General features: G+C 33.3%; 2 protein-coding genes across 4 annotated transcripts in view; one reads left to right on the top strand and one right to left on the bottom strand.

The window, feature by feature from the left end:
• The window catches only part of LOC146901524 (uncharacterized), an 84602-nt gene extending 71447 nt beyond the window's left edge, over positions 1-13155 (bottom strand). Inside the window, exons 1-8 of one of the 2 annotated variants that reach the window (XM_085732405.1) lie at positions 12843-13155; positions 12563-12688; positions 11492-11590; positions 10084-10226; positions 9390-9498; positions 9046-9153; positions 8509-8649; positions 7994-8421 (exon numbers count right to left, since the gene is read on the bottom strand). In XM_085732405.1, coding sequence (XP_085588531.1) covers positions 7994-8421; positions 8509-8649; positions 9046-9153; positions 9390-9498; positions 10084-10226; positions 11492-11590; positions 12563-12688; positions 12843-12914 — 1226 coding nt within the window. In that variant the 5' untranslated portion in view covers positions 12915-13155. Of the gene's footprint in view, positions 1-7914; positions 8422-8508; positions 8650-9045; positions 9154-9389; positions 9499-10083; positions 10227-11491; positions 11591-12562; positions 12689-12842 lie in introns of those variants that run through there. The other variant, XM_085732404.1, reaches the window with a different exon arrangement.
• On the top strand, positions 3578-6077 carry LOC146901528 (uncharacterized). Of its 2 annotated transcripts, none has more exons than XM_085732407.1 (4): positions 3578-4591; positions 5263-5461; positions 5550-5621; positions 5702-6077. In XM_085732407.1, the coding sequence occupies exons 2-4, from the start codon at positions 5264-5266 to the stop codon at positions 5804-5806; spliced, it is 375 nt and encodes a 124-aa protein (XP_085588533.1). In that variant the 5' UTR covers positions 3578-4591; position 5263; the 3' UTR covers positions 5807-6077. The 2 variants fall into 2 exon arrangements, with proteins under 2 accessions (XP_085588533.1, XP_085588532.1); XM_085732406.1 differs by having other exon boundaries at positions 4139-4651.
• Positions 13156-14414: the final 1259 nt, after the last annotated feature.

Below are 14414 nucleotides of genomic sequence, written 5' to 3' on the forward strand. Positions count from 1 at the left end.
TATTCTATTTTTTTTAATGAAGTTATTATTTTTACACTCCTAACTCAGGATCTTGGATAATCCACTGCAGTTGACAACAACTTAATTGTTGCCCAATTGACGCCGACTCACACACTTTGCAAGTTAACTCGTGAGCCTATGATTTCTTTGAACATCCAAAGATTGTTGTTACATCTATGTTTTGTACATCCAACATTCAAATATTGAGCCTACCAAATCATTGATACAAAATTGAAAATGGTCACCACTCGAAACTCAAAAGAAAGATGATATTTGTATTTTATTAGTCTCTAATTCAACTATATAAATTGGTTTATAAGATGGATATATAATTATATTTGAACTATATTTTACCATTTTAACTTAATTAATTCATTTACACAACGAATTAAGTTTTTGAGCTGAACTCTCTTCATATATACGTAAGTCCTAACTAAAAATTTTGGTTATGTATGCAATGCAAACTGTTTTTTTGACAACATCTATGCAAACTGTTATGATGGCACTCCAACGTGATATATATAGACACACCGCAACTCACATGAACGAATTCTGCAGTTTCATGCTCCAAAACATAGACTCAATAAATCAATTGCATATAACTTTTCATTTTTTTCTCTCTAAGTATGAAAAGTGACGAGCATTATTTGTTTGGAACATAAGTGAATTATATATACAAAAATGATCCTAAATCATATCAGCTCAATAGTAAAAATTTAACGTTATAATCTTAAATATTCAAATCTCCTCAATGGTTTTTTTTTTTTTGAGCAAATCTCCTCAATGGTTTTTATTAAAATGATCAAGTGTCAATTTCATTAAAAATAATTTCACCATTCTCCCTTTATATTAAAAAATAATACACAACATCTATAAAATCACAAAATAATAAGCATGAACCACGAAGGTCTTATAACTGTTGATTAAAAAAAAACCAATGAAAGCTATCTAATATTTGTGAGCAATCTTTAGTATGTGAGAGGCGAGCTTTTTTGGTTTGGAGAACATGACCATGTGATCTGAATCCTTTATCACATTGACCTTTGAATCCTTTTAACCCGTGCGACGCTCGGATGTAGTATTATAGCTTGCTTATTTAATATATATCTATGAAGAACACATCTTAATACATGATATATTTGAAAAACAGATACAAAGTCCTGGATACAAAAGAACAATATGGAAATACACCAAACAACCAAGACCATACCGTTTCTAGACTCCCCACTAAACAAATCAAAAACAAAAAATAAACTTGGAACAATACAAAACAAATCAACTATACTAATTAAGTAGAAACCCGTATTATTGAAACATCGGCAAGTAGAAAACCAAGCTGAAATAATAAATGACAAAAAAAATGTCTTGCACAGCTCAAGAAGGCCGCACCACTTGATTTATCAGCACACCAAAAGGCATGACTCAAGACAACCTTTCATGCATAACTTGTTGATTTTTCCTTCAACAAATACAATGTGTTTCCGTGGTTTGAAATCGACAGATGGATATGTAAGATATTCGATATCAGATCACTCTTGCTCTTAATCTCATTATTCTCGTGGCGGTTTCTGGTATTGATCGATTCAGTTTGGATTTCAGAGGTTACAGAGATAGGCAGGTTTAGGGTTTAGAACCTCAAATAGATGGCTGGAGGAAGAAGAAGAAGGATCTGATGGGGTGACATGCATGAGGACGGAAGGAGGATGAGTGAAGAACAATTAGAATAATGGCGTGAAAGGAACATGAGAAGAAAAAAGATCGGCGACATGAGTTCCATTTTGGATGAAGAGGAGGCGATGAATGAGTCGAGAAAGTTGAGAGGAAAGATGGCGATGAGGGAGTTTGTTTGGGTGGGAGTGTGAAGAGGTGGGATGGGTCTCACGCATAAAAAGATAATTGGAAAATTTGACTTTTCTTATTGGAAAATGAAAGTTAATTGAGATGAAGCTTCTTTATGCATTGGAAATCTGGTTCCTTAAACGTTGAGGGAAACGATGCATGTTTTCCAATGCTCTAGCTCATAAAATGTGGAATTTGAATTTCAAATATTTGGAGCCATTTTTTTAGGTTTAGGGTTATGGAATCAGGGTTTGCATGTTTGCTAGGATTAGATATAAAAGATTATGTATTAGGGAGGGAAAATGAGGATGAATTAGGGCTAACATGTCAGCTTGGCAAGTGTAGCTTTTATAATAAATAAATTAATGATAATTTGGATTAATTTTATACGGGTTAAAAAAATATGTTAAGCTCCCAATTTGATTAATTTGGATATAATATCTTGAAAATCAGGATTGCTCACAATTTGATTTTTAAGAAGAAAAACGGGTTCTTCTGCAAAATGTACCGAATCATCTTCACTGACTCACTCCATCACGCTGCCGCATTCTCGCTGCTCCTAGTGTCTCCTCTTCTGATTTCTGGTCATTCATATTTTTCAATTCATAAATTCTGAAGTAAAGTTTATTTTGTTAATTGAAGCATACTCGTTGAATGTGGCTATGTACATACGTTTCTAGTTATTTTAAAATAAAACAGTGGTAGTGCAATAATTTTTCTAAGTAGTAGTGCTATTGATTCATCTTTATTCAAGCAGTGGTTGCATAACTTGCAAACAGGGAATGGGATTCTAGCCAATGGTACAAATGTACAATGACTTTGAGACAAATTATAATCCTTCAAAAGACATATAGGTGATTCATTAGGTTATTGAGGACGAGGTCGCTATTGCCTTTTACTTTATTTGTTTTAACTTTTAACGCCACTTTCTCCGTTTTAAAATACATCTAGGTATCAACTACTTCACACATGTCAATGAACAATTTTGAATGTTAATATATTTAATTATTTTAAGTAAAAAATATAAAATTTAATATTTTGAAAATATTTGTTGAGACAAATTAAACATTTTTCTTGCCAACATTTGTATTTATATATTAGTTAAAAAATATGGTCAAAGTAAGTCATATGAATATGAATAGTGCATATTGCAAAAATATAACATGTATTTTCAAACGGAGAAAGTAAATGGTTAATCAAAATGTCGCTTCATAACTGATAGCTCACGGTTCTTTCTACTTGCAAGTATCGTTTGGGTTTCTAGGTAGGTGCTATGTATGTTTCATCACCAACAACAAGGTGATGTTCCTTTCAAAAAAAAAAAAAAGTTTATGCTATCATTGTCGAGGATCAAGAGGAGCAACACTACTCACAATATCAATTTTTTACAACCAACAAATCCTCAAAACCTTAGCTTATTGACGGTGGATGCATAAATCATATCTTAATGATCAAAGTCTTTTAATATTACCCAGCAAAACTGTAATTTCCAAAAATCGAAATTGGAAATTAAGCACATATTGAACTAGAAGACATTGGAATAATTGCAATTAAAAGTCGCTTCTGCTTAAAACTAATTTTCAATATTTTATATGTTCTCGAAATTGATCAAAATCTTTTTAATGGCAAATGTGACTCCAAAAATAAGCCTTTGGCGAGCATCTAGATTTTGGAGAATCCCACGCTGTTAACATCCAATACTCTTACTACAAACAAAAAATAGATGATTATTATTTTCATTCTTCATCATGCTCGACACATACCACACACAAGTTTTTAACCTTTGGTGGTAGTTTAAGCTTCCAGATGATACTCCAATGACCTGTTACTCTATATTGCGTCACAACACTATCATTGTTGATGATTTCTTGATAAGCATTGCTGACTTTGTAATGATCGTCCCTTTCAAACCTCTAGGTAGCTACATTGTCATGGACCGATGGCAACAATGGCGTTTGGAAAGTTTGTTGAGCTGTGTCAGAATCAAAAACATAGTTGATGAACCCTATACTCCATTGCTTGGTATTTGACCTTAGCAGATGCATTACGGTAAGCTGATCCCACACGGTGTGGAAATCTGATGATGGCGTAATACACTTATGATCGCGAAGCCAAGGCTAATTCCAAACCAATATGGTTTCTCCCGTGCCAATACTCCATTGAAACCCTCAGGTCACCACCTCTTTAACACTCCATGTACCCCTCCACACATAGCCCCAATTGTTTTTAATAGATGCACCAAAATAAACACTTTGTGAAAACTATTTAGCTTTGAAAAATTTAGGGATAAGCGAGTCCGCGCTATTTATCAACTTCCAAGTTTGCTTCCCAATCGTGGCCATGTTGAAAGCTTTGAAACTCATTCCGCAAAACTTGAAAGTCACTTTTTTACTTTTGCCAATCATACGGATGGGAGTCCCTGATAGTTTCCGGTCCCAAGAACTTGTTGAACCCCAGGCGTGTTTAACATGCTTTGAAACACTTGAAACTCATTCCACAAAACTTGAAAATCACTTTTTTACTTCTGCCAATCATGGACGAAAATCCCAGATACTTTCGAGTCCCAAGAACTTGTGGAACCCCAAGCGTGTCTAATCTACGTTTTGGTGTTTATTCACTTTCTTTTCCCATAGGCTCTAAAGAAGAGGAAGCAGTCATATGCAAATAACACTAAGTTTACATCTGTGCAACTCTTTGTGGAAACCCTATATAGACTCGACTGGACTCGGATCTTTGTTATTCTTTCACATAGGTTCGTCTTTCTCTTTAATCTTCATCTCTCCCCTCTGAACATAACCGAATTTCCATTCAGGTTCGAATTTCGCATTTCTCTTTGCACAATATGTATCATCGCATAATCGATATTGATCTCCTACGATTTTTTCAGATCTCAATCACGTTATTCATCGATAATCGATCTAGTTGTTAATTTTTTTGATGTCGATTATTCTATGAATGATTCAGATCCTGTTGTTCATCGATTTCGATGTCGTTATTCATCGATAATCGATCTAGTTAATTTTTTAGATGACGAACTCGTTTTTATTCGATGAATGATTCAGATCTTGTTGTTCATGGATAATCGATTTCGACGTCGTTATTTATCGATAATGGATAATATCAAGAATTTTTCAGATCTGGATCACGTTATTCATGGATAATCGATATTTATTCATGTTTGTTGCTTCTTTTCAGTTTTATGATTCTTCTAGTTTAAGCACCATTGATGCATGCTTCTTTCTAGTTTTATGCTCCATTGTATGCTCTCCATTTATGCTTTTATTAAGCTTTATGATAATTTTCCATTTTTTTCCTTTCTTTTCTTTGTTGCTGTATTTATCTGTTTTAACTTTTATGATTAGCTTGTATTTTCTCTGATCTGTTTTATTTTGTTTGCACCTTCATTATCTTTATCATCACTAGGATGCAAGGAAAACAGACTGGTAAGAAAGGCGGTAATAACACTGGAGAGGAGGAGATACAACCTCCTAAGGAATGGACTAAGGAGGAGGAGCAAGCTCTAAGGGATGCTCATGAGGTTTTTGGCGAATCATGGGATGCTATTCTGAAGTCTAAAAGGTTCAAGGCAATTTTTGCAGGCAGGGTCGAATATATGTTACGTGTAAGAATTTTTTTTTTCCTGTTAATCTTCTCTACAGGTTTGTTTGCCTATCACTTTAACCAAACTGTGTTTATTTTTATTTTTTTAGAACAAATGGAGATATATGAAGGCCCAAGATGCTATGGAAAAAGCTGTTTTAAGTGTTTCACCGTACAATTTGGCAAGTATTTTGACATTTTTTATTGATTCTTTATTGTTGTTCTTAAGTAATAGTGTTAATATTTTTTCATTTTCTTGTAGTTTAATCTTCTTAAAGATGTCAACTGCACATTGGCCGATACTGTAGTTGGTTTGAAATCTGCCAACCAGAAGTTGGATGCAATGGTGGAGATACTTAAAAAATAAAAATGGTTGGTATAAGGCTTTTTTACTCTTGGGGGGGTGAAATCTGAAACTATGTTGTCTTGTGTGTACTCAGGGAGTGAGATCTATTTGGAACTATGTTATGTTGTGTGTAGAATTTGAAGTTTGTAAAAAAAATCTGAAGTGCATTAGAACTTTTATTTTGGCTGTGGACATAACATAGCAGGGTAGGAAGAGGAATAAATGAGTGTTTGAATGCAGTATACTTCAATTCAATGCATCATTAATGCACGCCCGGTATATACTTTTCGAATTTTGTGTGCTTTTGTCGTATAATCGTCCTAATCCCTTTAATATTGCGTATACATTAGAATGTGATTTGGGAAGATGTTAACATTTCAAGCGAAATTGTTAATTTGTTCTCCTGCATGTGGGGATAGAATAGAATATTTTGTCATAATTGACTATAATTATTTTTTGTAATTAAGTTGTATCATAATGAGATAGTTGACAAAACTTTACACAATAGTTAAATGAATGATTTAATATTGCGTATACATTAGAATGTGATTTGGGAAGATGTTAATATTTCAAGCGAAATTTTTAATTTGTTCTCCTGCCTGTGGCAGATCACAGTCAAAGAAGAGAATAATTTGTTCAAGGTCGGTCAAAATAGTTCCGAAATTTTATGAACTGGAAAATACATCTCTAAAAATAGGAAAAAATGATACTCCCTCCGTTTTTTAATATAAGCAAAATTTACTTTTTAGGTTCATTCATTTAATGATGTACGTGGTTCATAATATGGACTACATACATCATTAAATGAATGAATCTAAAAAGTCAATTTTGTTTATATTTTGACACGGAGGGAGTATGATATATATGACCACATAAATGAACATCAACACCGTATAATGCTTGGTAAGGATACTCTTCTTGTTTTTATAATATTATTTACCGGATTCTGTGCCACAAGAGTCTGCTTTTTCCCTTCAAAAAAACAAAAAAAAGTCTGCTCACTTTTTGGTTGTGTCTGCTGTCCGGGTACAACGTCACATAATTTTGCCTTTTGTTTTTCTGAAAATATAACGTGTTCATATGCGAGTCCATAATATGGTTCTCGATTTTAAAGCTTCATTGATGCTCCTCTCTAGTTAACTGCCTATATCCGGTTATCCTGGTTTTTAATTTTGTTTTACATTATAGAAAGGGAAATGCTAATAATTGTGCTAAGAGCACACTCTAGACAAATTTTATTATTAAATAAGCAAATTTTAATATCTACGAATTTGGCAAATGGTTTATAGTGGACCAACATCTTCCACCATTAGACTCGACTATTTTGTATGCAACTAAAAAATAAGCTTTTGTTTCACATTAATTTTTTCTCTTCAGCTCTTCTTTCTCCCATCGATACACTCTTATTTCATCCTTCAACCATCCGCCTGTATTTAGACAAACTGGACAAGGACCTTTTGAGTTCCTTTCATATGTTATTAGCTAAAACCACCGGAATGAATACCCTTTTGTGTGCATTGTTGATTTGCATATTTTTGTTGCTGAACAACACGATTTATGTAGACATGGGTCACTACCCTAAATCGTGAAAACGCCAATGAACCCATTTTGTGAGATGGTTTTGTGAATCAAATCTTTGAGGGTTTTGTTTATTAGTGATGATTTGATAACTCAATTTATGGCGATGAGATGAGTGTGAAGTGTCAAATTGATTAGGTTGATGACAAACAGAGGATTTTGGCTATGTTTTGTAGAGGTATCAAAATGAGCAACTGCATTGGTGCTGGTGTCGGTCAAGGAGGGGAGAAGAGCCACACAGTCGGCGTCAGTGAGGAAGACAAACAGTGCAGATGTGAAATGGGGAAGAAAAAAAATCAAGTTCAGGAAGTGCATCATACAATACAATTTGGTATAACTAATTGATCACACGTTAGTTGAGCACATGGCATCCCTTGGTATCATTGTTTGCATTCATTTAGAGTAAAAGTGGACTTCTAAATCCCAAGTCCAAGCTAGATAGAAAGCATAAAACATGAAATATAAAATTTGATGGTTTAATAATTCAAATCCAACCTTCAAATTTCAAATAATTAATCTAGCCAACGAAATTCGGAAATCCAACTAGAAGATCGACCTTAGCAACTTTCTTTCACACACTAGTTTTCATGACACAATATATCCAAAAGATTTCCAACTTACACAACTTGCCTAAATTCAAAAGAATAGTTCAAGATTATAATGTACAATGAACTGATGTAGGGAAGAGCATGAAATAGAAGAATATATTCCAAAACGAAATGTACAGAAGTTTCTCGAGGCACAACGGGCATTTCCTTTGTGAGTTCACTAGGAAAGACATACAAGGCGATTTCATGATCCAAGTTGCAACATTCTGAACTTTCAACGGGTTGGTTGTCTAAATTATGGGATTCTGAGCTTTCTGGGGTAGGATTGATCTCACTTTCCGTAGATGGATTTTCCGATCCTCCCCTGTCATCCTTATCCGTATCATCTTTAGGTGATTTGTCAGAGTCATTGCCATCATTCTCGTTGCCAGGACTTCCACCAGTATCACCTTTAGGAATACCGTGAACCAAATCTGGCCGAGCTTCCACACCAACTCGCCTAAGGTGCAACTACCATGATAATAGACAAAGGTTAAAACATAAATCCATCAGCATAACAAACTCCAAATATGCAAAATGGGATACTTGCATATATACCTGAAGATGTAGGTTGACTTCATCTGGTCGTGAAAGGAAAGGAAAATCTCCACCTGTTTTCAAAGATGCGCGCCTTGCCTCAGGATATCTTTCACTCAATTGTTCTTTAAGTTGATGAGGAATTGCGCAGTAGTCATTAGTCTTCAAGAAACATGCAAGACAAGTAGATTTATAAAAGATGAAACAGGATTTATAAAACATCTCACAGCATACTACTTGTGTCATAATCCAATGGCAAACTAGAAAATAGTCACACACAATTATTACAACATTAGAAATTTTCATCAGAAGTCACAGGCAAAAGATATATGTTTATGGTGAATTTTAGAAACTGCCAGTAAATGTAATATATCAGCTAGAGGGAGGTATTACAGAACACAAAGCTTGCACTAGGCCCACAAAAGCAATAAGTCAACAAATTAATCTATAGAAAGAAAATAACAGACTGAAATGGCACCATGCAAAAAAGAAATTTATTTCAGAAGGGAGTGATCTGCATGATAAAGAAAGGAGCAAATTTATACTAAGATGACATACATCCATTATAGTGATAAATGAATCTGAAAGAAGAAGGGGTCCCACTGAAGCATCATCTGTTGTCAGCGACATTCTGGAGGCCAAGTCTTCTCTAGAAAGGGTTTCCACCTGAATATGTCACGCATTACAGAATCAAATAAAACAATCAAGTTATTTAAGACATGTAATACAAAATTATACAAGTTTATCATATACAGGACACCGAAATGCATGCATTTTAAAAGAAATGCACAAGTTTACCATATGAACTCTATTTGTTGTCTAAAAGCAAGAAAACTTCTAGCATTCTAAAAGGCAACAGTGGCAGACTATTAGTAAGCATGAGATTATGAGATAAATAGTACCTGAGAAACAACAAAGTCAACTGAATCCGCAATAAATGGTTCATGGGGACCATCACGAATTCCTGTTAAGACATACCGCTTCAACAAAAAAGAAGGCGTCCAACTAACACTGTAAATGCAACAGTAAAAATGGACCAATTAATGGTTGGAGGACATAATAGATCTAATGAAGAGCTAACAGGCATAATAAATAACAAGAAATGCTCAAGCAAAATGGATTATAAAGATTTTTTTTTGTACAAAAAAGTTTAAGTGGATGGCATATTGCCTGATTCCAAGGTAATGCAGGATATATATATATATATATATATATATATATATATATATATATATATATATATATATATATATCACCACGGGTTCACAATAGTAATTACAGATGTGCAGAGTCAATCGAATATTTAAGAGTGATTTGTCTACTGCCACAGAAATAAATCCATTATTTAAATATATCATTCTAATTTCTTTGTGATTAATGTGATTGCGCCTATAAAAATTTATTTACAATGCATAGATTTCTATTTGTGTAGGAAATGTAATCATTGAAGCATTTGTTCGCAAGAAATTACACTAGGTCAGCACACATCTTAGTTTATCTTTCATTAATGGAAAGGACGCAAAACCTCAGACAATTTTCTCATTTCTAGTCTATATATATAGAATTACTCTCTACAACAGAATTTGAGACAAGTACATTGGTGCCCAAGGCATTGCAGCAGAGAAACTTTGTGTCTCCAAAAATGAATTTGATAAAACCAATGACCGAACTCGTCTTGGACGATGCTGAGCAAAGAGCTGTGCTAGGAAGCCACCAAGTGATGTTCCATAAAGATGTACCTGTGACAGATTCAACCAGTTTACTAAATATATCCGTAAGTTGTTGAACTCGAACCTATCACCCAAAAAAATGTGTATGTTTTTCAGACAGATATTTAGACTCAGTATATGCAGCTAGCAGAGAAGTTTGTTGTTAAAGCTAATAAAAGCATGTATCAAGTAGAACGCATTTCCTCCTCAAAAGTCACATGAACAAAACATTCGGTTAGCTAACTTTCATTCTGTAAGGAATTATTCCAATCATTCATAGAATTAACTTGCAGAAGAGATTAACCATACGGAGATTAAAGTACCAGAAGTCCAGAACTCGAGTCTTAACCAAATAAATCATATTTACAGAAACAAACTATATGCTTGCTGAAATGCTATCCGTTGGAAGTTGGAATAATTGAACTTTCGATAAAAAAAAGACCCAAGACTTTAACTAAATATCATGCCATAAATTGTAACCGGCTAGTAGCTCAAATAATCATTAAACCTTTAAAATAAAGTAGGTTATCCTGCAATTTCTGAAGAATAGCAATTTATTTAGGCTCACATGCTGGATCTTAAAATCTAATACAAAAGGACTTGGCTTCCAAAATATGGAGAGGAAAAACACATCATTTATTGTAAACAAGTTCATTTGTAATAGCAATTTAAATTATTAAGCGAGCATCTTCAAAGAAGCTCTTAAAACTGAACTCCTTACTTCAGTGTATACTTGGGCTAATGTGCCAAGATTGTAATTCCATGCTTAGGCCAACTCTCCAAGATTTTTAGTTAAGGTTAGATTTTCACTTGGGCTTGGGTTGTTTGGCCAACCCAATTTCTATAGCATGTTGAGAAATCTTAAAAATATCAAGGAGTTAATACAGACATCCCACACAATATCCAAAGTTATAACATGTTAAAGCTATTAACAAAATCTTAAACGTGCGCAAAAATAACTTTCCCCTGATATGAACATCAGAGGATGCACACAATTGAAAAGTTGTTAGAAGCTCAAGAGAAGTTTAAATAACTCTTTAAACTAGCTGCAAACTATCAAAAAAGAGCTTTCCATTAATTGAAATGCCAATTTGTTCAACAAAGGGTACATGTACCAATGTTTGATACCAAATAAAGCACAATCGCTCCAAAAACAAACAATTTATATATTTAGCCTCAATGTGAGATAATATTTAGTAAAACTCTACAGATGAAAGACAACAGAGAATTTTAAGCAACAGTTTGATAGAAAAATTGATAGCACAATGCACAATGGAGGTTTGAGGAGATCATACATGGTGCACATCAATAGCATCCAAGAACTTTTCAAATGCTTGAATCCACTCGGTGTGATGCCATACACGAGGTATATCTACAGATATGACACGGTAACCCTGCATTAAATGAACACACAGGTAACTCCTTCAAGAATTGCAATACATGAAAATTATTGAAAGCATACACAGGTATACAATCATCAAATAAAGTGAATTCTAGTATACTCGTGTCAGCAGGCAATATACGACAAGAATATTTTATCGCATGGTGCTATTTATTACAAAGAACATTACACATAATGTATTAATGATGCACAATCATCGTTTATAGAGACAGTTATACATATTTTGTCGTATGGTGCTATTTATTACAAAGGATATTTTGTCGCATACATCGGTTGTAGAGACGGTTGCACATTATTAAATACATCACAATAAATATCTTCCATATAAAGTGAGAGAGCTATTTTTATAAAAACATGAAGGGAGCAAAACTTGACCATAAATGGATAGTCCAGAACTCAAGATTAAAAGTTATTTAATGATCACATAACCACTTAAAAAAATCACATACTTGGTTTTAATCTTGACCATTTTGTCAAATCTATCTTAACCACTCCTATATGTTGTACAGCTAATGATTATTTTTGTCGTAACAGCATACTTTCACTCAATACGACCATACGTGATAGAAGAAATGAAAACAGAAAAGGCATTGTCAAACCAAAACAACCAAAGCGAATAAATCATAACCATTGAAACATGCATTTATAAAGATATAGTGAGCAGCAAATAATCTTCAAGTAACTCTTCTAACATCAACTACCCAAGTAAGATGGCATGTTCAACTTTACATCTTTTCAACTTCCACTATAAGGTATTGTTCTCACTCACTTAATGAAAAAGAAACTGAATCAAAAGCTCTATAGTGTCGATACTTCTAATCGAAGACATGTCCAGTGTCAATGTCCGACACAGACACATGTAATTACATTCAATCATGTCATTTTCTTAAATTACTACCAGCGTCAACGTGTCGGTGTCAGTGTGTGCTTCATAGAATTGAATATAATAAAAGCAATAGAATACCTTGATGGATAATGACATAATCTGTTTGTAGTAAACATCAGCAGTTCCAGCAGTTCCAGGAAGACATATAAGTGGAGGTACAACTTTAGGACCAAAGTCATAATATCGCCATTGTTTTGTTCCAATCTACAAAGAATGAATCATGAAATAATGAAAAACCCTTAATCCCCAAACTAGTGAAATAATTGAATTAATAAGTAAACAAATTGAGCTGGATCTAGATATTATGTAGGAATGCAGAAACAGTAGTAAATTTGGAATTATCAAGAAAGGAACATACGGGAATTTTGTGAAGAGGAACTTGAGACTTGAAGTGAACGTAATCACCAGGCGCCGAAAAAGCGCCTTTCATCGCTAACCGGCTACTTTGATTTTGATTCTGATTCTGTTCGATTCTTTCGCCGATCTTTTTCAATTCTTGCGATTCAGCACACAAAAAAACAAAACCACGATGATGATGAATGATGATGATGTATAATTGTACTATGCATTATTAATTAATACCATTGTTTTTGCACGCAGGCATATACCATTTCGTGATTTTTGATCTGATCCAATGAAATTAGTAATTACCTCTGTCAAATCTACTAATTAATTCTTGTTCTTTTCATTACAGTTATTATATATTACGCCGCTTACAAACAATCATTTTTACATTCGGTGTTTTATTCCTTCGCTTTTTCTCGGTTTTTTTAGGTTTTTAAAGGGGATTTTTTTTGCCCCAATTTTTAATTCATTGGGTCAAATAATATGTCTCATTCTATTAATAATTGACATATTTTCTTTTTCTAATTATAATAAAAAATTTAGACGAGTAGGACTCAAAAGGTACAAGGATCAAAACAATTTTAAGGCTAAAAAAACGCTTACAAATGTACTTACAGTTCATCCATTAAAGAGACTCTCACATCTGACAACACAAGTAGAACTCACATGTCTTTATAGGTGAATCAACTTCTTAAAAAATAAACCAACATTCATTAGTTTAATAATTGACATGTTAAATCGTAGTACAATACAATCTCACAAAGTGATGTATTCAACGTTCTTTGAGTCAGAATTTCCAACCTTCTTAACATAGCCTTTGATCCATCCACCACCACACCAAACAATTTGTCCCTTATATACGTTGTTAAGCACCATCATTGTTAAACTTAATCCAACATTCATGCTATGACTTCCAACCTATGTAAACAATATCCTTCATCCGAGGTCTTCTATGAAGAGGCCCCAAATTGTAGTCTTCAATGTCTCTAACAAAAATAAGAATTAACAATCAATTTAATCATTATATTATCACTCTCTTCAATTTACTTCGCAAAATATATAAATGTAATAAGTGTCTACAACGTATATAAAACATGTATTATGTTTATCTACATGTAATAAGACATGAATAATAAAGAGAGAGAGAGAGAGAGATTTTTTTAAGGAAAATGCTACTTCTCAAGAAAAATAGAAAAATAGCTTCAAGAATTTTTCAAGAAATAGTTGGCAAATTTTAATTGGATGATTTATTTGTCCACTTCCTATTTTTCAGCCACACCTCCTTGAATTGTGGCAAATAGTGCATTGTGATTGACTATTCTTTATTCTTGAAGAATTCTTGATGTTATTTTTCTAGAGATATAGCATTGCTCTTTTTTTAATATACTTGTAAGGCCTACAATAAATGATTTCATAGATTATAGGACTATGTTTTTATTTTTATTTTTGTATATTTTATGAATTAAATACTATAGAGTAATATTTTATTAACCAAATTGGTGATTTTTCTTAGTTTCAAATAATCTAACCACAAAACACACACCTAAAAAAGTAAAGAATTGTAGGTTAGAGTCTATATCCCAAT

The sequence above is a fragment of the Medicago sativa genome, chromosome 8 (genome assembly GCF_051527215.1).
Source record: "Medicago sativa cultivar Bolivia chromosome 8, Bolivia_mono, whole genome shotgun sequence".
Lineage (NCBI taxonomy): Eukaryota > Viridiplantae > Streptophyta > Magnoliopsida > Fabales > Fabaceae > Medicago > Medicago sativa.